The sequence below is a fragment of the Dermacentor andersoni genome, chromosome 3 (assembly GCF_023375885.2).
Source record: "Dermacentor andersoni chromosome 3, qqDerAnde1_hic_scaffold, whole genome shotgun sequence".
Taxonomy (NCBI): domain Eukaryota; kingdom Metazoa; phylum Arthropoda; class Arachnida; order Ixodida; family Ixodidae; genus Dermacentor; species Dermacentor andersoni.
The window spans coordinates 87,387,697-87,413,218 of record NC_092816.1 but is presented as its reverse complement, the minus strand read 5'-3'; the positions used below and the strand labels follow the sequence as shown (position 1 = coordinate 87,413,218).

At 45.8% G+C, this 25,522-nt stretch overlaps 1 protein-coding gene and 1 long non-coding RNA gene across 4 annotated transcripts in view; one reads left to right on the top strand and one right to left on the bottom strand.

Annotated features, from left to right (window-relative positions):
• Positions 1-25,522, top strand: part of LOC126525293 (uncharacterized) — a 132,342-nt gene that overhangs the window by 16,442 nt on the left and 90,378 nt on the right. For 2 of the 3 annotated variants that reach the window (XM_055067503.2, XM_055067502.2), the window contains 3 exons: positions 6,991-7,048; positions 10,700-10,791; positions 24,613-24,654. In XM_055067503.2, the coding sequence (XP_054923478.2) occupies positions 6,991-7,048; positions 10,700-10,791; positions 24,613-24,654 (192 nt within the window). Of the gene's footprint in view, positions 1-3,589; positions 3,654-6,990; positions 7,049-10,699; positions 10,792-24,612; positions 24,655-25,522 lie in introns of those variants that run through there. The other variant, XM_055067504.2, reaches the window with a different exon arrangement.
• On the bottom strand, positions 14,754-15,857 carry LOC140216373 (uncharacterized). Its single transcript, XR_011893027.1, has 2 exons — positions 15,703-15,857; positions 14,754-15,515 (listed from the first exon to the last, which is right to left on the bottom strand). It is a non-coding gene; the product is annotated as an uncharacterized lncRNA (long non-coding RNA).

Genomic DNA, 25,522 nt, shown 5'->3' with positions numbered 1-25,522 from the left:
ACTCGCTTTGTCAGCTGCATAAACTGGTGCAAACGTTCTCTTACTAAATAAATTGATACGCACGCTGTCACGCGAGTATGAACACATTTCACTGGATGACCTGGCGTGATGAAAAGTGGCAGCAGCGGCGAGTGGATGCCGCTTCATGCCGCCTCTCGCTTCAACGCGAAGTAGGAGCGCGAGAACACAGTGCCCACGAAGCCGTCATCTATATCCGGTCATCTAGCCTTTGAACCCAGTGCAATTTGCCTCCAAGATAGGATATGCGCGGCTGCGCTCAGCCGCCTCGGCTGGAATAGAAGAGGATATTAGCAATAACCTAGCGCCATGCTCCTCCCAGTCCTAGTGCACGCACATCTACGTTCCTCCTCTCGCGCGCGTGAGAAGACGGCACGCAGAGGAGGAATCCACCACCCGCCTTCCACCATTCCACCACCCGCCATCCACCCGCCTTCCACCATTGCAAGCGCTTGAAGGCACCACCGCTTCAAGCCAGGATACCCCTCGGCTCACCTTTGGAAACTTTCGCTCGCACCTACAGCGCGCGGCGTGTGACCGCGATGTTATCGCACTCTGACTTTACGTTAAACATCACGGCGACGGTGACAGCGAAAATTTGCATGGAGTGTAGCACATGTGACTGCAATCGTAATAAAATGCAAAGCTACTATGCCATTAGCTTAAAGGGGTTAAGGGTACGCCAGTTTAAATAGATCGAACTGTAAACGTTTAGCTAAATCTCTTATGTGTGTAGGCACTAACCATGCGAACTATGACGAAGTTTTGCCGTCTACCCATCGTGGTTGCTTAGCCGCTTTGTCGTTGCGCTGCTTAGCACGAGCTCGCGGGATCGAATACCGGCCGCGGCGGCCGAATTTCGATGGGGTCGAAATGCAATAACCCCAGTATATACCATGCTCTGAGCGCACGTTAAAGAACGCCATGCAGTCGAAATTAATCCGGTGTCACCCACTTCGCCGTTCCTCGTAGTCAGATCGCGGTATTGGCACGTATAACTCCAGAATTTATTTTTATTAAACAAATTTCGGTGTTGGTTTTGTAGTACACGTGCAACGCTGCCCAGCATCAATTTTGTGGGTCTAAGGGAACCACCAGTGGCCAGAAGGCGCTGCGATAGTTTCACTGTGCAACTGAATTATGTCGATGCCGTCCTGTAGGTAGTCCACAAAAACGGCAGGTTTTGAGAAATAACAGGCGCAGGCCTGTATCAACGTTTGCTTCCGTCCGATGCGTCCATCGAGGAGGAGTACGACTCGCAAGGAGGAGTACGACTCGCAAGGAGGAGAAGAAGGACTCATCGCGAACGTCTGTTTAAAAAAAACAAATGCAGGAATTGTACAAAGAAATGTTTCTGTTTTGCTTGCTGTTGCGGTGTTTCTATAACTAGTACAATTAAAAAATACAACGCCGTTTAATATTCCGTGAAACAAACGCGAACTACATCCCTTTAATTCAACTCAGTTGGTCGATTTCGTCGGAAACGGCGAGACCGCTACGACTGATGGCGGCTCAGTTCAGTTCCATTGCGGCAAACTAGAACTAAACTGAACCGCAATACTGCTTGTTTGTTTGTTGTTAAAATGAAACAAGAAATAAAAAAATGATGTCCTTACTAAAATGTTTTTACTGTAGATTAGTTGCACTAATAGCGAAAGAACCTTAAGTTGCAGCCAGAATGAAGAATGGCATTCATATTAGCATGCCTGTACTTTGCATGGCGAGTTCAATTATTTATTTATGTTTATGTCCATGTACAAGTACTACCAAAGAGCCAATGAAGCAGGCCGCAGCAGCAACGCGCCAGACGCCTGCAGAACCGGGGAAGTCCGGGCTACAAAACCTTGCACAATGCTTTTGTTCAAAACTTCATTGCCAGAAATTGGAACTACTTCGAATAGAGAAATTGCTTAATCGATCGCTGTAGAAGCGGCTAGTATTGTTAAACGGTGCTTTAAAAGATATATCTCCAGGCGTCCACAAGGTATAGGCAAAACAGTTAGTTGAGACAACTGTGTTATATTTAAATTTTGTCATGTTGCGGCAGACAGCGCAAACTCTATTCTCTGTCTCATTCCTGCACCCCCGATCCAACACCAAGGGAAGTGTGTGGATCAGAGAGCAAACGGGGATAGCTGATACTCCACTTGGCATATAGATACAAGAAATGTAGCTTGGCCGGTCACATTATGCCTAGGGTAGCTAACCGTTGGACCATATAGAGTTAGAGAATGGGTGCCAAGGGAAGGGAAGCACAGCCGAAAAGGACACAATAGATGGGGTGATGAAATTAGGAAATTTGCACTTGCAAGTTGGAATCAGCTAGCGCAAGACAGGGGTAATTGGAGATCGTAGGAAGAAGCCTTGGTCTTGCAGTGGTCATAAAGATCGGCTGATGATGATAAGTTATATGGACACCCCAGGGGAATTTTTGCCGTCGGCGTTGCCGTGAGGCTCAGGATCAATTTAGGTATATGTATTTACACGGTTATCCATGCCCTCTAGGCAGTTTACATTGCTACACTATTTAAACGCTCAAGATGCCCATACCGGGACCTACGTTCTTGTCTCAATTAATTCTCAGCATTTTGGAAATAACAGCGTGCAAACAAGGCTCACGAAACATAACATTATCGGCGCATACCCTTTACCTTAAATTTCAGACAATAAATATTGAAAAAGTAAAACAACATCAGCGCTAAAACCTGAAAGGGACGTAATTTTACTGGCGTGACACTGCCAGCTTATAGAGACCTGTGCTATTTCATTATAGGCCCAACACGACGTGTTAACGCTTCTGAGGGTGCAAGAAATTCTGGCACACCCGCGTATGTCACGTTCGTGCCAGTCAGACCCGGGCATAGTTAGGACACCGTGCAAGAGGTTCAAGTGCAACAAGAAACCTTGCCATTGCAGTTAGTGCTCCACCCTTCGGGCCGAAAGTGTCATTTATTTTTAATGACTTGTATGATAGCCGTTATACCACTAGTTGCTCGTCATCCATTTTTGACCATTTGAAATACTCACTCGCTTGAGTGATGCAAAATATGTTTTCGTCAAAGTGCCGTCTAGGAATGGGCGCCCACACACAAGACGAGATATTCATGAGGACAAGATCTTCACGGGACAATCACGAGTGTTTTGACGTACAACCCTCATAGGCCCCTTTGGCCCGTTCGGCGACCTTCATGTGCCGCTTGGGAAAATGTCGCACGACGCATGACGCGCCAGGGCTAGAAAAATGAGAGGTTGAGAATCACGCACTCTTGGTCGCTGTTTAGGCCTTGTAAACAAATTCGTGGCAATCTCCATCGTAACAGCATCTACAAAGTGTCTGCGTCAATCATAGTTGGAAAAAGCACAACCGATAGCAATCAATAACATGCCACGTCAGCTAATAAGAGATGCTTATACGGAACATCCTGACATAAAAAATCGAAAACCACTTTTACTTCACGTTGTCGTGCATATTCGCGGAAGCCTAAAATTGTATTCGAATTGTGAAGATGACGGTGTAATCCGAGCGAATTGCGGGACAGCAAAGATGACAAAGACGAAGAAGAAGACGAGGGCCCAATGAGAGAAGCAACATGGCCGGCGCTGTGTTTGTGACGGTCGTATCCGGCATTTGTGCGGTAAGCTCATCGTGTTTATGTGTTCGGTATCGACCACTTATCGCTCGCTGCCAACAAGAACCTAAACTACAGCGTGCAAGCAAATCTGCGAGTTTTGAGATTTGCGTAGCTCCTCGAAGTATATGAAACCTAACGTCCGGATCACCTTGAAGGCTCGGTATAGCGGCCTAAGAAAATGCCCCGTGGAAGTGCTCAGCGAGGCTAAATAATCGGTGTGAAAGTTAAAGCTACTTATTAACCTGCCGTTTACACGAAAGACCCATGACACGCGCTGTCAAGCTGCTAAAAAAAACTAAGTGCCCTTTCACTCTGTCAAGAAGGATGACCAGGGAAGCTATGTATGTGGGCCCCTTAATGGCCAACTCCACCTCAGCTGTGGTTCGGCTCGGCGTTGCACAATATTCGGGATCGGAGCACATATTGGGAATGCTTATCGCCTGCTTCACCTCCGGCGCTGGTCGGCCCGGTATTGTACTATCTTCGGGATCGGCCTATGTATTTGGAGTTTTTAACACCTGCTTCACCTCCACCGCGGGTTGGCCCGGCGTTTCACTATCTTCAGGATCAGTCAGCGTAATGACCGCGAAGTAGGGCCACGGCACTCACGGCGCGTGCTCAACCGTACGATGCAGGCGGCGTCTGACGCGGACGCCGGAGGAGAACGCTCGATAGATAGAATGAACTTTAATGTCCAACGGAAAAGGTGATCTACCCACCCGCCGACACACAAGTCGGGGGGCGAGTGCCGCCGCCTCAGCTCGAGTTTTGTGTCGACGTACGGACACGATCCCGGGAGAACTAGCCCTTAGCAGCTTAGCTGTGAAATTGCGCAATGCTTCAGCAGATGTGTACCAAGTTCTTTCTTGCTCTGTTGATTCATGAATGCATCAAAAAAGGAATTGGAAGGCCACTTATGACTGTTCAGTATGCAAAGTTACATAAATATTGTCTTTAAGTTAGCTTCCTCGAGCAAGTAGGCGGTCGTCACGCTATATTTCCCTTTAGCGCTATATATATATACAAAAGTCCCGAGTGAGCGCTACGTTACAGCAAGTTTACATTTGGTGGTAACAGGGATAATTATAGGTGTATTGTATAGCGAAACTTTAGTGTTGCTGCACTAATTAAGAGCACAGTAAATATTTATTGAATCTTAGTTCTTACAGTATTTTCCCTAGGTTATGTCATATACTTCGTTCATATGAGGTTTTCCCGATGTACGGCGTTGTCGCTAAACTAACCAAGCACTTTGTTTACTTTCTATGAAAATTTGGGCCGCATTATGGAATCTGCGTAGGCGAGTTCCAATTATGTGGATAAGCTAGGGCTTTAGAAGCAAACTTCTTACGAAAGCGATCATGGCCGTTACAAGTGCGTTTTACGAAAGATGCGGAATATTACATTTCGCCCTGGCAAAACAATACCTCCAAGATCAAATATCACGACAGAATGCTATAGCAGATTTGTATGCGTATTAAAATGTGTGTGGATCAAAAACAACCGTTCGTAATAAAAGCAAAAACCACACAATGAAGGTGTTTGAAAGCATGAGATGCGGTCAACGTTTCAAACTGGAGAAACAAATGCAACCATGGTTATAAAGTATGGGATTTCATTTCCAGCAACTGAAACGTTGGTGCAACTGCCCAGAGGAAACAGCTGAGTTGCAAATTGAGCAGTCAGATTCTGCAAGGTCACGATTATGTGATGCTTTTAATGGGTCGCATTGCATGGCGAGCTGGTCAGAACACTCCATTTGAAGTCAGAAAGCCTTTTTCCCAATACAGGGAGAGATTGCTCAGTTTAAGCCCTTTGTGTGCGCCGTTGATAGTTGCGATTTGGAAAATACTTTTATGTAGCACGTATCGAGCAACAGAATGCTGTATCGGCAAGTTTTTCATGCTTCTCTACAATTTTCTCATTGACACTTTTCATCTTATTATAATATTTGAGGAGTTGATGAATTAATTAAGTGCAATTACCTAATTAGTTAGAATGAAAAAGAAATAATCTGAGTATCTCCTAACGACGACAAGCAACATTACCTTGGTTCTGTGCAGCTACATGGCATTTGCATATATTCGATGTTAGGCTCAAGTTACGTGGGACACCCTGCGTAGATTCAGGCTCAGGTACTGCTGCACTAGAGCTTTCTCGCGTCTCAAAGTTGAGACGTGTGGCGCTTTATCGCATTGCTGCGACGTCTGGGCTGACGGTTGCGGGCGTCGTTTCTCGCACAACAAGGTCATCCGTCAATACCTTGTTTTCAAATGAAGTCTTTACTCACTCACTCACTCGCTCAAAATACACTGCGGGTCTCATGTCTGAATGATCTAGAATGCACTCTTCTTCCATGGGCAAACCACATTTTAATGCCGTGCGCTTGTAAAGACACTTGTTGCTGCCTTCGCTGTTCCTTTGGCACTCTGCTGACGCATATACGTCATTAATCACGTTTGCTTCGGAAATCGAATAAAACTAAACTTTAAGGTGGTAGGTTTCCACGTCTCTTTCGCTTATTTTCGGGATTGACGATTGGCGTACGGAATTTCACCTGCGATGGAAAGGACATGTGCTGTCACGTGACAGAGTGGCCACGTTGCGGAGCGTGGTTCTCGCCGAATCGTCGTCGTGCTCTCGCTCGTGAGCTCTGTGGTATCTGAACCTCTAGTATTAGACGCGGGTACGTGCAGGGTATTCCTCTTTTATTGGTACAGCAATAACATGGACACCCTAAGTGAATTTTTGTCGCCGGCGTTGGCGCCACCGTGAGGTTCCGTACATACTTAGATATGTGTATGCATACGCCAATATGACGTGCGGTATACGAGGATCATATAGCCGCGCCATTCTATCACTAAGGTTGCTCACAGCAGGTCTTATATTTTTGACTAAATTATTCCTCAGAATTTCGAGACTTGGGACCCAAGAACAAATCTCATGAAACAAAGCGCCGACAGAACGCGCACTTTATCTTTTTATCAATTCACCCTCTATGGCGACTGCTAGAGAGGTCACCGGAAGAGGTGGGGGGATCGTAGGACGGGTAGGATGGTCGCTGGACACACCACCCACATGACAAATTGGCTCTATGTAAAGCCGCCTCTATCACCACTACAGATGAGTTGGCTAATGACTTTCTTCTACGGAATCACACCGTGAAATCAAAAACACTTCCTGAATACATTTCTGATTGCAGCAAATATGCGCCATCGACAATGCCATTCCTTGAATAAACTGAATAGCCTTCAGAAACCGTTTACTTTTGGCTTAAGTTGACATGATCGCCAGTGGTTCCTGACCACTTCATTAATAATTTTTATTATTGTCGTTTCAGGTACTCAACGTCATTAATATACTGATAACCCTGGCAAGTCTTGCTGCTGAGATTTTCCGTAAGTATCTATACCTTCATATGCGGATGTCATATATTACGTAATCTTATTTGTCGCCAAAGTATTTTCAGAAGCAAGAAGCAGTACCATAATATGTTGCAGTGTCGTATTCTTCCAATGTTCTCTCCCTCTTATCAGTTGCCCTGGTTGGTGTGGCACTATATTCGCTCCGATACGCCAAAGCCCGTTACTAAACTTGGTTTGCACGTAGTGCGAGGACGATGGCAATAGTTCACGGAGCTGTACGAATACATTTCCAGTGACGTCACTCACGCTGCTTTCCACCGTGGTGTCTGTGCCATGCCTGAGCAGCCAGCCACGATGACGTCAGTGCACCATATTATTGCGCATGCGTTGTTTTACTTTTTCACGGTTACCATTTGTCACCGGATCGTATCACTGTTATCGATATCTCTCTCGGTGCAAGAGCACCTGCCGTTCGTGTTGTCACGTTTCTTACGCAGCCTCCCGGCTCGCTAGTACTACAACATGGCGGCCGCGAAGACCCCCCCCCCCCCCCTTCAGTTGAAAGCAAGTAATATACTGAAATGAATGTGGCATTAAGAAAAAATAATGTTCTCATTTGTTCCTGGCTTACGTATTTGTAGACCTCGAGCAAGCGCTGGCTCCATAAGCGTAAGTGGTCGCCGTACTGCAGCTCCTCACAAACTACAGAGTTCTGTTGCGAAGACCCTGAGCTCGTGCATGTGGTTTCTATTCCGCTTCATACTTCGCGGGGAACACCTGCAGACGCTACGGAAATAGTGCGGTCATGTGGAAGTGACTCCGTGCATTTCGCAGATGCTGTTATTTTATCTGAGACGCCTTCTCCGGAACACACAGACGCATATATGCAGATACGCATATATACACCTGTATACACGAAAACTTTCGCTCACGAGCGAATGGGAATACTGCGAACCCGGATTTTTCTACGGCACGGAGTTCACAACACCCTACTCTCATTTAAATATGATTATATCAGCAATAACGTCCACTATGTGCTCGCTTTCACCACAAAAGGGGCGCATGCATCTCAGTTGGCATGCCTCGGCGGCGCGTTTCAAGAGTTTCGGCTGCCGACTGCGTGAATGTTACGTGCCTAAATATGTCCTTGATTTGTCCACGATAGATGCCTTTAGCTGATCGCGATGGGTAACCCAATATAGATTGATTTCTAAACGGTTCTGGCCTCGTAGTTCCGGAATCGTACGTGCGCAGCAGGCCGGGAACCCGGCTAGGTATAAGGCGTCTCGGCCGCCTTTGACAGCGCATTATGCATACTAGGCGCTATAACGTAAAACTATTCCAAACTTTTCTATTCCAATTCTGCAATCAGCCCACTGCGATTGGTCAAAAACATTTTGGACCACCCCCACTTCACCTGTCTCTCACGCGACGTCACGAAAACCGCGATAGCTCCTCATCTGATATAACGTGTACGGACTGATTATGCATAATTTGACCGAAGAAAAGAGAAGTTAATTCTTATTCGACACATTTTTGCCATTAGCCCTCGGCGATTGGTCAAAAGTTTTGGGGCTGCACCCACTTCACCTGCCCCTCACACGACGTTACAAAACCGCAATAACTTTCCGCGTCAAAGTGACGCGTACGCGTTCAAGATGTATTAATGTGCCAAACAAAACTCAATTTTCTACTGAATAGGCGCAGGCTGCCCCCTTCCGAAAGGAATAAAATATGGCTGCCGCCGATCGCTCCGGCACTCGCTACTCGCCCCTGCCGAAGAGCATGGGTTCATTTGAGTGTAATAAAGCTTTTTGCGTGGCCGTGTAACGTTTTCCAGAACTTTCGGCACGTTTACAACCTCGTTCTGCCAACTATTTTTTGCTGAAGATCCGTTTTAGAATCATTCCTAAGCTTCCGTTGCATGCAGCCACGATTGTCGACGAGCCACCGCAAGCGAAACAAGAGAAAGCGGACCATCGCAGACGCCGGCACCATCCTCTTCATCTGGTTATCGATATTCAGTGCAGTGGCTCGGCCCCATCGAATCCCTCTCCACTTGAGCATGCTCCTCGCCTCTTATGAGACCATTAGATAAGACAGGCCGCTCAGTGCACGCAATGTTATTCGTGTTTCAAGCAAACAAAAGTTACCTCCTATGAACAAGGGGAGCATTTGATTGGTTTGTTCATACAATCCTGCGGGTGACCGCCTAATGCTTGTGTCGGCGGTTACGCAAATTTGACGTCAGGATCTTGGAATAAAAACATATTGGAATAGTTTTACGTTGTACGGCCCCTACATATGCATACTACAATATGCATACTGCAATATGCATACTACATAATTACACAAAGTTATGAAATCAAACAAAAAGGGCCGTTATAAATTTGTGCTTCGTGAATCCCTTTCAAAAATCACATTCTCCTCTTCGCGTTTCTTATGAAGAAAGATAGCACCCTTAGTTATTGCAAGTTATTCTGATCACGTTCCAAATCGCATAACACATGTTCTGTAGGAGATTCATTGTGGGAAACGTTATGATAGGCCTGCAGCTACAGAAAAACAAAAATACGCCGTGTTATTCACCTCGTATCTGGCAAGGTGAAAGCCTTGCAATGCGCTTTCACTGAAGGTCATGTTCTCAGTGCCCAATAAGCTACAGGGACAATGCCCGCCGCACTACGTACTTTTTTCCCCCAATTCACATTTCTGAAGAAACTCACAAGAACAAATTTATTGGCGGAGCAGAGCCGGTCATTTATCGCTTACCTTTGTCGTGTGATTTGGTCTGTGTGGGCGAAACAGCTGCATGCGTTTAGGATAGACTGATTAAATATGAAAAACACATCGGCAAGACAAATCAAGGATTTCTTGACCTTAGTGCATAGTGTGTGGCTCCCGACCAGCTCTAGATATAACAATTATTGTCTAGAGCACCCGTAACCAGCTGATCAGATTATAGAAGACGTGCTTGAAGCTAAGCTGGGTAAATTCTGTGTGCGAAAACCATCAATCGCACAATCAGAAAAACTAAATTCTTTTGTAGAGATGTGAATACGGGGAGCATGGGCGGCAGAATCTATCTATCTATCTATCTATCTGTCTGTCTGTCTGTCTGTCTGTCTGTGTCTGTGTGTCTGTCTGTCTGTCTGTCTGTCTGTCTGTCTGTCTGTCTGTCTGTCTGTCTGTCTGTCTGTCTATCTATCTATCTATCTATCTATCTATCTATCTATCTATCTATCTATCTATCTATCTATCTATCTATCTATCTATCTATCTATCTATCTATCTATCTATCTATCTATCTATCTATCTATCTATCTATCTATCTATCTATCTATCTATCTATCTATCTATCTATCTATGTGTGTGTGTGCGTGTGTGAGTACGTGCGTGTGTATATGTGTGTTTGCGCGCGTTCAAGCTTTACCGCCAAATAAATTTCCTTAGAAAGACAGTGCACCGTATGTCACCATATTGTTTTGGTAGTCGTGTTTTGTGCGCCATGCATAAGAATTTAAAAAAGCGCCACATTTATTCAAACGATTGAAGCAATGTGCTGCACTTTTTTGAAATTTCGTGCAATTACACTCTGGCGCAATACACGATGCACTAACTATATCTTCATAACCTGAATATGAAACACTCTAAAATGGGTTGCGTCTTCTTTTCCCTGTGCAGCCGAAGCAGCTATCTTCAACATCGCCAGCATGGCTGTTACCGGACTGAGCATCTATGGTGACATCTTGCTTATCATGTCTGCCAGATCTAAAGTACGTTCTTTCTTAAGACGTGTATAAACACCTTAAGGTTTATTTTCGCGTTGCCGTAAGCATAAAAACGTTAGTTTTGCAGAGGAAGCCAAACTGAGTCGAAGTATGGGCCATTGGTGAGCATCAATGCTATATAATATACAGCGTGCAGTTAGCTTACGCTTCCGCTGAACTGTTATTCCTAAGTAATAATAGTCGCCCTTCAGAGCAAACAAAGACATGTATTGATGCATAAATAACGGGTTATCCTTATTTTCCCCACTTTTCAATTAGGGGTGCTTTGATATTGAAGGGAGGTAACTAATACCAAAGATAAATACGTTTAAAGTTCGATATCTGTACGTCTTTTTTATCACAATGTGCGAACAAGGAACAACGTAAATAGTGTATATGTATGGACTCCTGACTGTACCAGTCCTTCCGTGCCCACAATTGTGAGCGCCATTTCATCAATATGCTTAACCTTCCAGTAACATAAGCTTAACTTTCCCGAAATTTTTTGTAAACTTTACGAATTTGGGATCGTTTTTCAATTTTACGAATGTTGCGTCAAGTTTTACGAAGAATGGTGTTTGTGAGTTCCCGAATACGTTGCGATGGTCGTCGTTCGATCCTGCGCTGGAAATCTTTCTATGCTGAAATGATGACAGAAAGGCCCTTGTTTGGAGCAAATTGATACAGACACGTCCCTGAAGCAGGCAGCAATCTGCAAAAGCAAAGTCATTGAAAAACTTCCTGTAATTTAAGCGCAATGCATTACTCGTCAGTCTCGGTTTCTCCAACTTGGTTACTGCTGTGTGTGTGTTGTGTCTGAAGCGAAACCAGCATGAATAAAATGCATAGGTATCCCATAAAATACGGGTGCTCTTCATCATCATCATCATCAGCCTAGTTACGCCCACTGCAGGGCAAAGGCCTCGCCCATACTTCTCCAACTACCCCGGTCATGTACTAATTGTGGCCATGTTGTCCCTGCAAACGTCTTAATGTCATCTGCCCACCTAACTTTCTGCCGCCCCCTGCTACGCTTCCCTTCTCTTGGAATCCAGTCCGTAGCTCTTAGTGACCATCGGTTATCTTCCCTCCTCATTACATGTCCGGCCCATGCCCATTTCTTTTTCTTGATTTCAACTAAGATGTCGTTTACCCGCGCTTGTTGCCTCACCCAATCTGCTCTTTTCTTATCCCTTAACGTTACACCCATCATTCTTCTTTCCATAGCTCGTTGCGTCGTTCTCAATTTCAGCAGAACCCTTTTCGTAAGCCTCCAGGTTTCTGCCCCATATGTGAGTACTGGTAACACACAGCTGTTGTACACTTTCCTTTTGAGGGATAGTGGCAACCTACTGTTCATGATTTGAGAATGCCTGCCAAACGCACCCCAACCCATTCTTATTCTTCTGGTTATTTCAGTCTCATGATCCGGATCCGTGGTCACTACCTGCCCTAAGTAGATGTATTCCCTTACCACTTCCAGTGTTTCGCTACCTATCGTAAACTGCTGTTCTCTTCCGAGACTGTTAAACAGTACTTTAGTTTTCTGCAGATTAATTTTCAGACCCACCTTTCTGCTTTGCCTCTCCAGGTCAGTGAGCATGCATTGCAATTGGTCTCCTGAGTTACTAAGCAAGGCAATATCATCAGCGAATCGCAAGTTGCTAAGGTATTCTCCATCAACTTTTATCCCCAATTCTTCCCACTCCAGGCCTCTGAATACCTCCTCTAAACATGCTGTGAATAGCATTGGAGATATCGTATCTCCCTGTCTGACGCCTTTCTTTATAGGGATTTTGTTGCTTTCTTTGTGGAGGACTACGGTGGCTGTGGAGCCGCTATAGATATCTTCCAGTATTTTTACATATGGCTCATCTACACCCTGATTCCGTAATGCCTCCATGACTGCTGAGGTTTCGACTGAATCAAACGCTTTCTCGTAATCAATGAAGGCTATGTATAAGGGTTGGCTATATTCTGCACATTTCTCTATCACTTGATTGATAGTGTGAATATGGTCTATTGTTGAGAAGCCTTTACGGAATCCTGCCTGGTCCTTTGGTTGACAGAAGTCTAAGGTGTTCCTGATTCTATTTGCGATTACCTTAGTAAATACTTTGTAGGCAACGGACAGTAAGCTGATCGGTCTATAATTTTTCAAGTCTTTGGCGTCCCCTTTCTTATGGATTAGGATTATGTTAGCGTTCTTCCAAGATTCCGGTACGCTCGAGGTTATGAGGCATTGCGTATACAGGGTGGCCAGTTTCTCTAGAACAATCTGACCACCATCCTTCAACAAATCTGCTGTTACCTGATCCTCCCCAGCTGCCTTCCCCCTTTGCATAGCTCCTAAGGCTTTCTTTACTTCTTCTTTCGTTACCTGTGGGATTTCGAATTCCTCTAGGCTATTCTCTCTTCCACTATCGTCGTGGGTGCCACTGGTACTGTATAAATCTCCATAGAACTCCTCAGACACTTGAACTATCTCGTCCATATTAGTAACGATATTGCCGGCTTTGTCTCTTAACGCACACATCTGATTCTTGCCTATTCCTAGTTTCTTCTTCACTGTTTTTAGGCTTCCTCCGTTCCTGAGAGCCTGTTCAATTCTATCCATATTATAATTCCTGATGTCCGCTGTCTTACGCTTGTTGATTAACTTAGAAAGTTCTGCCAGTTCTATTCTAGCTGTAGGATTAGAGGCTTTCATACATTGGCGTTTCTTGATCAGATCTTTCGTCTCCTGTGATAGCTTACTGGTTTCCTGTCTAACGGCGTTACCACCGACTTCTATTGCGCACTCCTTAATGATGCCCATGAGATTGTCGTTCATTGCTTCAACACTGAGGTCCTCTTCCTGAGTTAAAGCCGAATACCTGTTCTGTAGTTTGATCCGGAATTCCTCTAGTTTCCCTCTTACCGCTAACTCATTGATTGGCTTCTTATGTACCAGTTTCTTTCGTTCCCTCCTCAGGTCTAGGCTAATTCGAGTTCTTACCATCCTGTGGTCACTGCAGCGTACCTTGCCGAGCACGTTTACATCTTGAATGATGCCAGGGTTTGCGCAGAGTATGAAGTCGATTTCATTTCTAGTCTCACCATTCGGGCTCCTCCACGTCCACTTTCGGCTAACGCGCTTTGCGGAAAAAGGTATTCATTATACGCATATTATTCTGTTCTGCAAACTCTACTAATAATTCTCCTCTGCTATTCCTAGAGCCTATGCCATATTCCCCCACTGACTTGTCTCCAGCCTGCTTCTTGCCTACCCTGGCATTGAAGTCGCCCATCAGTATAGTGTATTTTGTTTTGATTTACCCATCGCCGATTCTACGTCTTCATAAAAGCGTTCGACTTCCTGGTCATCATGACTAGATGTAGGAGCGTAGACCTGTACAACCTTCATTTTGTACCTCTTATTAAGTTTCACAACAAGACATGCCACCCTCTCGTTAATGCTATAGAATTCCTGTATGTTACCAGCTATTTCCTTATTAATCAGGAATCCGACTCCTAGTTCTCGTCTCTCCGCTAAGCCCCGGTAACACAGTACATGCCCGCTTTTTAGCACTGTATATGCTTCTTTTGTCCTCCTAACCTCACTGAGCCCTATTATATCCCATTTACTACCCTCTAATTCCTCCAATAACACTGCTAGACTCGCCTCACTAGATAGCGTTCTAACGTTAAACGTTGCCAGGTTCAGATTCCAATGGCGGCCTGTCCGGAGCCAGGTATTCTTAGCACCCTCTGCAGCGTCACAGATCTGACCGCCGCCGTGGTCAGTTGCTTCGCGGCTGCTGGGGACTGAGGGCCGGGGTTCGATTGTTGTATTCATATAGGAGGTTGTGGCCAAGTACTGCACCAGGGTGGCCAATCCTGCTCTGGTGAGAGAGTGCGTTACCGGTTCTGGTCACCGGGATCAGGCCGCACTCCAGGCCTGTTTGTGCAATTTTCTCAACATACGGTTTCTTTTTTTTTGTATTTTCCGGTGGAGAATAGCGCGGCACCGGGATTTGAATCACGGTCCTCTTGCACTGGAGACGGATACTCTACCGTCCCCGTAGGAGTTAAATTAAAAATAATTTATGGGGTTTTACGTCACAAAACCACTTTCTGATTATGCACGCCGTAGTGGAGGACTCCGAAAATTTCGACCACCTGGGGTTCTTTAACGTGCACCTAATTCTAAGTACACGGGTGTTTTCGCATTTCGCCCCCATCGAAATGCGGCCGCCGTGGTCGGGGTCCGATCCTGCGACCTCGTGCTCAGCAGTCTAACACCATAACCACTGAGCAACCACGGCGGGTCCCGCAGGAGTTGTACGCCTCATTTAACCTACAGTGGTGCCCTACTTGGTCAGTCAAGGTGGACCAATCTGAGCTCGGTTATACCGCATGGATGGCACTCGGCTAGAGAACCTAGTATTTATGACCTGCACATGTGAGTGTGAGGCCATACATATTTGAAGATATATATCTTTCTTTTTTTTTTTAGGAGGGTTCCCGTACAGTGATAAAATAAACGAAAAGACATTAAAAGAAAGAAAAAAAAAAGAAAGAAAAAGGGGCGGAAAAAAAAAAAAGGAACATAACAGGTGATTTGAACTCGTGACCCTTCGATGTTGCCCGAAAAGATAGCTCAGTCGGTTGGTTCGTCAGGCGCCAGGCTAATTTCAAGCGCCACTGCTCCTGCTCCGAGCCTCACACTTACGTGGAAAGAGACTCACCTTGTCCGCGATAGTCGGTTTTCTAAGATAGGCGCTGTTGCTTTGTCTCTGCGTGTAGTAGTTGAGAGAGCCAGTTTAAGGGCGGAGTAGTTGGAAGGCATACTTTCTAGGAAAAATGGCCGCTCAAGGAGAAGAGCCAACTCGAGCGGCTTTAGAGGCTAGGAAAACTGCCTTAAAATATTTAGACTTGAGGGAAAGCTTCGTTAACAAACTATAACACGGCAATCAGCACTGGAATACGACGAGAGAAATTACTGAGACGTGGAAAATTCCCTTGAAAAAAATCTGGTTTGCTAGACAAATGCTTGTATGTATTGAACCTCTTGAAAAATGAGGGGTGAAATATGCGCTCACCGAGAGGGCATCTTCAGCACGAGACATCCACAAGGCACCTTACAGAGATGTGGAGAGAGCTTCGCGGCCGGAACGAAGCCTCCCCTCTCCGCCGGCCAAGAGGGGGAAACGCGTGGTAGAATACTCGCCTGCCACGCGGTGCTCTTAGCAAGCTTTAAATGAATAGGTGCTACTTTCGCTCCCTTCGGGTCTTGCGCCCGAAAGATGTTTACGTGTTTTAAACTAAAGTGTTTTAAAGTAACTAGGTAAGTACAAATGCTTCCAGCGATTGTACTTACCTAGTTAGGACTGCCTACCTAATTATTTTATACTCGTTCATGCTTATATTTTATCCATCTTATTCTTTCCTCTAGTTTTCTTTTCCTTTCTTCAATTTCTTCTTTTCTAGCAAGTCTAGCTTAGCGGCTAGGCTGTTGCGTTGCTAAGCTCTAACCTGCGGCTTCGATTTCCGTCCACGGCGGCCGCATTTCGAAGGGGCGAAATGCAAAAACATCTGGTGTACTTACATTTAGGTGCATGTTAAATAAGTCCAGGTGGTTGAAGTTAATTCGGTCCCCGGTAGGGCGTGCCTCGTAATCATATCGTGGTTTAGGCACGTAATACGCCAGAATATAAATGCTGATGATGTGCATGAAAAGTCATTACACGAAAGGTTTAGCGACAACGAAACATTGCGCAAAGTTTTTTTTTTTTTTTTTTTAAACAAAGTGGAAAACTAAATTGAGAAAGCGGACAGAAGCAAACCCAGGGCATTATCATTAATGCCCGTAGTCTCCACTTTACATTGGAAACAATGCTTACACAAATTCTTAAAAAAAGGTTCTTGATGAATAATTTGTTGCACCAAGATAAAAAACTTCAGGTTACATACAGTGAACAGCAAGAAAACGGAAATTCATTGCAAATCAATCACATTCTGACCGCGACAGGAAAAGGTAATCACTACGTGCAATATAACTCAAATAATGAAGTTGCCACGCACCATGCTTCAAGGTATCCCAGATAAAAGGTTCCTCGTTTTTTTTTAATAGACGGAAAGCACGCTTAAGATAACACGCAGTGACCCAAAAGATTGCACCTGGAAAGGTTGCCCCAAAACTAAGGCTGTGCGAAGGCCAGCAAAAGGCAGAAACCTACATGCTCTGGGCAAAAAAGCAGCAGCTTGTCCAGGCTCTACGCTTCAAGCAGGTCCTCCTCTCTTGAATTAGTAAAGGCAAGGCGCAGAAGACGAGGACTCAAGAAGAACACAAACGACAGGACCGGCGCCACTCACAACTAAGTTTACTTCAGCAACAAGCCTGCCTTATGTAGGTTGATCAAGCCCAATCCCACACGAAACTTTATAAGTAAAACAAAGCAATCTATGGACCACTCTGGAATCATATCTGGCACAAAATATCTCACTTGGTATACGTACGCAGCTACACTAAAATTGCGTTCGCTTCTTACAGATTGTACATTGAGTGTCAGCCACACCTACTCGGGTCTAATCACCTACAGTGTATAAGCAATATACGACCTAAACATTCATTTCTCTCTTGGGAATAACAGTAATTTGGCGCACTGCCCATGCTGTTATTTTGCCGCTCGTATATATATATACACACACACATATGTATATATATATATATATATATATATATATATATGCAGTCCAATTAACGGGCATACTGCATACAATAATCGCACAGGTACGAAAAGAGACTCCTTGCGTTATGGCCAAAATAGTATGATAGTATCGAGATCGGTATTAGTGCAAGCGCAAAAGCGGTAACAGGGATATCTTTCCCATACGTGGGCACGGTGTTCCATTTTTTATTTCTTTTTGAAAAAATTTAGAACTTTATCGGTTTTTCACTTCAGCTTGGCGCAGAATGTCCTGGACCAGGGTATGCTAACGTTCGCATGTGCTCGAAGGCCTGACTTAGACCCTGTAATGAGCGGGTCCGAGCCCGCACGGGCCCGCGGATTCAAGCCCAGGCTCGCAGAAAACCGCTGAAATCGGAACCAGCCGGGCCCGAGCTTTCGGGTCAGCTCGGGCCCGTGCAGGGATCTATTTCTTGCTGTCTGCTCGCGCGCGTGCTTTGAACAACGATTTCAATTATTTGGGCGCGTCACCAACTTCCTTCCCCGCTTCTTCCAAGCCCCTTCTCCTGGCTACGGGAATGAAGCTCACTAGAGTGGAAAAGCAAAAATAAAAAAAAAATGTCGCAGATTCCTCGGAATGGCGGACCATCGATTGTCATAGCAAATTAGTGGACAGCTATATGAAGTAGGGATAATAGAGTTATGGGCCATATAAACTTGCAAACGTAGGCCTACAGTAATCGCGGATAGATTTCTGTGGCTTTGAAGGGAGAACTACGGGCCCGTGACCGCTGCATATGTGTTGTCGCGCCAAGTAGCGCAGCAGCGTTTGACAGTGCTTTCGGTTGCTCGGAACAGACTCTGAATCGACGCAGCTTCCACGTGCGACGGTTTCGCGTTTCCCCAGACGCGGAAGAGAAAAGCCAAAAAATAAGTAAACTCTTACACTGAGTGGGTGTGTTCTGTCTTATCTACCTCTTGCTAATGAGCTGCTTATGTTTTGTCTGCCCAAGCATAAACTAACGTGGATTGAAACGCGGTACTCTTTTCGGAAGCGCTCTCAATATGCTCGCTTTGCTTCCGCAGCTTTCCCTTCATAGCCACAGAAAGTTGTCCGCAAGTTTAACCGTATTACCAAGCATGGCGCCACCCGCGCAAGGGTCAACATGAACGCGTCTCACTCGATGGCGCCGAAAACTCACTGTTAAAGCGTTGCGAAGAGGAAGCGCGACCGCAACAGCGAGCGAATTGACCTTCGTACAGCCCCTCGTATCAACGCAAACTACGCCTTGAAAACACAGCGCAGCGCGCACTCTGTACCAGTCGCTGATGGCCTTCAACATACAGTGACCCGCAGCCTCCTGGGCTGCTCGGAGCAGAACCCCTCCCCCCTGCTACCTCCGCCCGATGTCGTGCGCGCGACGGAAGGTGACGCGCTTCCTCCTTGCGTTCCACCGTTGCATGTACGAAGTAGAGCCACGATCGTCGGCTCACCCTCGCACGCTTTCACTAAGAAGTACATCAAATTCTACATTTTATGCATATAATATAAATGCGATACACTTTTCAAACAATGGTATTTGGTGTCGACATTTCGGCCGGAGAACAATAAGAAAGTGGACAAAAGAACAATAAAGAAAGTGGACGTGTGCGTGTGAAAGGGAGAGAAAGAGAGTAGAGGTAAGAATTTATGGAGGCCAGTTAAGGTTTCGGGTAGGAAGTATTTATGTTATGGAGTGACAGATTGTAGGTTACGAGGGCCACAAGTTCGGCTAAGTGCGCAGACGCAGCATGGAAAGTGGTTTGAAGTAAACACGTGAATGCGATCACTGCACCCTGCGCCGTTTATTGAATGCTGGAGTGGAGAGCCTCTCGCCGCGGCGCAGGTGACGAAGGTGAGATGACGATAAGCCAGCTCCAGTTAATGCCGAGTGCGTTACTTGTTATTCCATATGTTCCAAAAAAGTGTATCACACACACACACACACACACACACACACACACACACACACACACACACACACACACACACACACACACACACACACACACACACACATATATATATATATATATATATATATATATATATATATATATATATATATATATATATATATATATGTAGTAGGCAAAGAGGGATTCTTCAGGCTACCTTTCAAACGTAAAGAACTTGAGTGGTGCTACAAGGTAAACAGAACAAGTATTTAATGTCGACAGTTTCGATCGGTGGACCGATCTTCATCAGGGTTTACAAAAAAATGGCAGTTCGGCCCTGGTAGTGAAGACACCAGACCGGGTGCCCGGTCGTTCTTACATACATCAAACCGAGAGGAACAGTTGTGACAGTGATTGATTTTCGGCGCCTTGGCAGATTTACAGCGGCCTTTGGCAGCTATGCAGGGCAAGAGGAAGGCGGAGTCACATGTATGTAGAGCAAGGAGGTCAGTGAGGAAAAAAAGGGAAAAAGAAAGAAAAAGGGGAAAAAAGCACACATGAGGAGGGAGACGTGAGTCGGAGAGTGAGGGGGGCGGGAAGTAGCGGCAGCTAGGTTCCCGTGCACCCGAGGCAAGGAGGGAGAAAACCGTCGCTCCGCAGCACCAGTGCGTGGGCTGCCGTTGTAGCGGGAGAGAGGGCAAGTTGAATCGGGTGGCGGGGGGCACAATAGAGAAGGGGCCCAGAAGGAAGACAGAAGAGCGGCAACTTGTGGAAAGAAACACAATGTCACAGTACACATATACAAGGCACGGCCCGCTCCGGCAACTCTGTGGTCCAGCTACGGTGCGAAAAAAAATATATAGTTCCAAAAAAGTATATATGCATGGGATTCGCAAAGCAAGTGCGCCCATGGGCTTAGATTTAGGGAGCCGAGTTAAATAGCCTCCTTGTGGTCCAATTTTTGAACGTTTAACAGACAACTGCCATCAAGTCAGCACGTGCGTATTTCAAGAAGGGCAATAGGTCACTCAGAATGACCACTTCAGTGGCAGGGTCCAGGAAACCGAATTTATTGGTTTTACGCTCGCGCCCTTGAGGCGCATGCGGAGGGGTGAGCAAGCAGTAAATAGACAGCGTCTCAATCTTTAAGTACAGAACATGTATTCGCGTTTCCCATGCACTTTCACGGCATATCCCGGAGGCACGTCAGCCGCCCCGGACTCTCATTAATTCCTTTAGTGTACGTTCCAAATTTATGTATGAAAAAAGATTCTCTCTGCTCGCGTGCACGGGTGTGTTGGAACCCAGATTGCAAGAGCACAACGCTCACGCGTTCAAAGGAGTGATCTTGCAGCCGAACGTGCCTGGAGAAGGGTAAATTGGGGAGACTTTTCACATGCGCGCGGTGATTGTTAAGCCGCAGGCGAAAAGGGGTCTCTGTTTGGCCGATATATTCCTGCCTACACACCTCGCATCGAATTTTGTACACGACGTTGCTGGAATCACAGTCAAGATTTTCGGTAATTTTATGTACGAAGGGCGAGTTCGATGCTTCAGCCGTGTCTGCTGTTGTCATGTGACGGCATACCTTGCAACGAGGTTTCCCACACGGTCGACAGCCCTTGGGCGTGTTTGACTTCTGTGTCCTCGCCCTGACTAACAAATCCCTTAAATTTTTGTTTCTTCTATACACAACCCGAGGCGGCTGCTTGAAGATAGTAGTGAGTCGGATGCTCTGTTTCATGATATTAAAATGGCGGGTGAGAATGGCATGGACCCGCGGAGCACCGGTGGTGTATGTGAGGACCAAGTTTGGATCTGATTGTGTATTGCTATTGCTAACCTTTTCTCCCATTATCTGTGCTCGATCTAAGCTGCGGGCGCGTTCAATGGCATCGTCTACTATTTTTGGAGGATATTTTTGGCGTATGAGAGCAGATTTCAGTTCCTCCGCGTGTCGCTCAAATTGCGCAGATTCGGAACACACTCTTCTGTATCTGTGGGCCTGGGAGTAGGGAATGCCTGTTTTGCAGTGATGGGGGTGGCTACTATAAAAATGCAGATATTGCTGACGATCTGTCAGCTTTTTGTATAGGGACGTGGAAATGCGACCGCCACTCAGTGACAGAGTGACGTCGAGGAAGTGAATACTATCTTGCGAGAAGTTGTGCGTAAAGCAGATTGACGGGTGCAGAGAAATGAAATTGGAAATGAAGTTCAAGAGACTTTGTTCATTGTCGGCCCACACAAAGAAAATGTCATCCAGGAATCGCTTATAAAATATTGGTTTTACGGCCGAGTTTGCGAGGAAGGGTATTTCTAAAGATGCCATAAAGATATTTGCATAATTTGGCGCCATCTTCGTTCACATGGCGGTTCCACTGATTTGCAAATAATGCTTGTCCTCGAACTCAAAGTGATTATATTTCAGTACTAGATTTAAAAGAGCCTCAACTGTATCTTTATCTAATTGCCTAGGTTGGCTGGAGCCAGCGTAAGCTGAAACTGCGGAAGCTATGCCCTCGGCGTGAGGTATGTTGGTGTACAAAGATGCGACATCCATAGTGACCAAGTAACCCCCCGCCGGTACCGTCAGGTTTGATACCTCCCGAAGGAAATGATTTGTGTCTTTAATGTACGAGAGGAATGAAGATGGGATGTCCTTAATGAGACTGTCAATAAAGCTGGATATTTTCTCAGTCACTGTTCCATTACTGGAAACGATAGGCCGACCGGGATTGTTTATTTTGTGAATTTTGGGTAGTAGGTAGAAACGGCCGGGGCCAGAGTTTCTTGGTATCAATGCTTTGAACGTCTTATCGGTTATCTGCCCTGCCTTGCGCAAAGTGGTTAGGGCGTCCTTTATTTCGCTTTCAAATTTGTCGGTAGGATTGCTTGGGAGTTCTCTGTAAAATTTAGTTTCCCAGTTGACGGAAACCTTCGGCTATGTAAACACTCCGGTCAAGTACCACCACTGCACCACCCTTGTCCGCTGACTTAATGACAATTGTCTGATCATCACGTAGAGTTCGCAGTGCCTGCTCTTCCTCTTTTGAGAGGTTACTGCGGATGGGACGATGCCTCTCGTACTCTTTTATAATGTCTTTTTGAACCGCACAAATATACATGTCCAAGTATTTGTCGCGTGCCTCGCCAGGTGTCCATGATTTTTCGGAGAGTTCAGGTAGCTGATCAAGACGCCCTTCTGTAGTTTTTTTATCATAAAAGTACTCCCGTAGTCGCAAATTTCTCGCGAAGTCATCCAAATCTTGAAACAATTGAAACTCGTTCATCCTTCCTGACGCCGGACAAAAAGTTAGACCTTTCGAAAGGAGATTTAGTTGTGCACTCGACAATGGGCTACTCGACAAGTTTATGACATTTGAGGCATTGCCCACTGTCTCGTGCTTTTTTCCACTGATTACTTCAGAACAATCGCCCGCCTCGGATTCAAGGTTTTGGCTTTGAGAATCAGCTCTGATGGCCGTTGGGATATTGTCACGCTCCCGTTTCTTTCTTTGTTGTTCTTGGATATTGCCATTTTTCCTTCCCTCGTACTTTACCAGTTCCAGCGCTTCCGATTCAGTGAGCTTTGACTGACACAACAGAAGCTGCTCCTCGTTTTTAAGCTGCGATGCTCTACGCACGCTATGTTGTGCCACCAGCCGAGTGAGCCCAAGCGAGGCCTCCCGCAGTATAGCATTCCACTGCTCTCTTTCTTTTTCGTCAAAGGCATCCATTGCCAGCTTCTCTTTTACGTGAAGACCCTTCGGTGCGATGCCCGAGGCTAAATATTTATTCATATTAGAGGCATGCATCTCAAATCGCAAACGCTTGTCAACTGTTTTACGCAACGTCATGAACTCGCGGGACCAAAAAGTGCCGGATCGCGCCGTACCTGAAGTGTTGGCAAGTCAATCTCTCGGCGTTGGCGCTGCGCAGCCGACAGCCTCGGCGTAGGTGGGGCGATCTCCGCGGTGTCCGCGGCCCTCCCGGCAACCGGCGCCCCTGGTCGTGCCTGAGCTGCGGGCACGTGCAGCGTGTTGGTCCGATCCGTCACAGGGGGCAGCCTGGGCGTCGCCCGGATGGTATGGTGAGCCCCGGCGCGTGGGCCCCTTCTTGAAATACGCACGTGCTGACTTGATGGCAGTTGTCTGTTAAACGTTCAAAAATTGGACCACAAGGAGTCTATTTAACTCGGCTCCCTAAATCTAAGCCCATGGGCGCACTTGCTTTGCGAATCCCATGCATATATACTTTTTTGGAACTATATATTTTTTTTCGCACCGTAGCTGGACCACAGAGTTGCCGGAACGGGCCGTGCCTTGTATATGTGTACTGTGACACTGTGTTTCTTTCCACAAGTTGCCGCTCTTCTGTCTTCCTTCTGGACCCCTTCTCTATTGTGCCACCCGCCACCCGATTCAACTTGCCCTCTCTCCCGCTACAACGGCAGCCCACGCACTGGTGCTGCGGAGCGACCGTTTTCTCCCTCCTTGCCTCGGGTGCACGGGAACCTAGCTGCCGCTACTTCCCGCCCCCCTCACTCTCCGACTCACGTCTCCCTCCTCCTGTGTGCTTTTTTTTCCTTTTTCTTTCTTTTTCCATTTTTTTCCTCACTGACCTCCTTGCTCTACATACATGTGAATCCGCCTTCCTCTTGCCCTGCATAGCTGCCAAAGGCCGCTGTAAATCTGCCAAGGCGCCGAAAATCAATCACTGTCACAACTGTTCCTCTCGGTTTGATGTATGTAAGAACGACCGGGCACCCGGTCTGGTGTCTTCACTACCAGGGCCGAACTGCCATTTTTTTGTAAACCCTGATGAAGATCGGTCCACCGATCGAAACTGTCGAAATTAAATATTTGTTCTGTTTACCTTGTAGCACCACTCAAGTTCTATATATATATATATATATATATATATATATATATATATATATATATATATATATATATATATATATATATATATATATATATATATATTTCTGAGGGCGAATCAAAACGTCTTCGCCCCTATTTTTTCTAGCTATATTACGGGACAAAATGCGAAGTAAACAATCAGTTGCCAACGGTGGGCATTTTTGGACCGGCCCGGCCTTATCTGCCGGTAGCTCCGCAGTACGGCGCTACTGTCAAGTTCGCGATTGTGCTGCACGCGTCCACGGCGTTCGAGGAGCGGAGTGGGATGATATATATATTCTAATTTTTCGCAGGCCACGCAAACAAACCCGATGGGGACTGGCGGCGCATTGAATGTAAGTTACACTTTCTCCGGTCTATGATACCAAACTTTCATTCGCCAGGTCATCTTTTTCGCGTTAACAGTGAGATTTGGTCCAAGTTTTATGGAGAGCCAGTTAGAGCAACCATGTCACCTGAGCATTAGCGTCAAACGAGCTCCCCTCGAGAGAGCTATTTACGCATGCACAAAATCGGGTTGATGTGAACTTATTAGCTTCGCTAGCATTCGCTTTCAGCTATTCCTTCGGCTCTCCAAATGTGAAAGTGCTAATGTAGATATAGGGCGATCTTAGGGAAATAGTGGCATTAAGAGACATCAGCACCTAGCACGCCTCGCGACTGATAGATGAATCAAGCGCAACGACAATGATTTCAAGATCTTGCAAACATCGAATTAAGTCCCTGCATGCAGGCGACGCGTGAGTGGAACTGCTGTCACTTCTTCTTTTCTATTTTGTTTATTTCCCTTTGTGTTTTTGCCAACAGCTTGAGGGGCACGAGTTGACATAAGGATTACTGTCGAAGGTTTGATACATTTTTCCCACGGCAGTATGATTCACGCAGGAAATGTATGGGTGTTGATTGGAACGTTTCCTGACGTTCGCATATTTCAATGACACTGCTATCATCACGTTGCACCATAGCCTTTCATGACCACGAAAATGATTCAACTTTGCTCATTTAATGACACAAGCAGAAAAAATATTGACACTCACTTAAGCATTCGTACATGATTTTTATGCGAAAGCATGACTTGTCTATTTAATTTGTTACTTCCATTTTACGTGACGTCATACATACTCACCTGTCCTTGACAACTTTACCTCAATCCACCAGATTAATCTACCTTGCTTTAATTTGTACCTACCGTATTTCATTTTA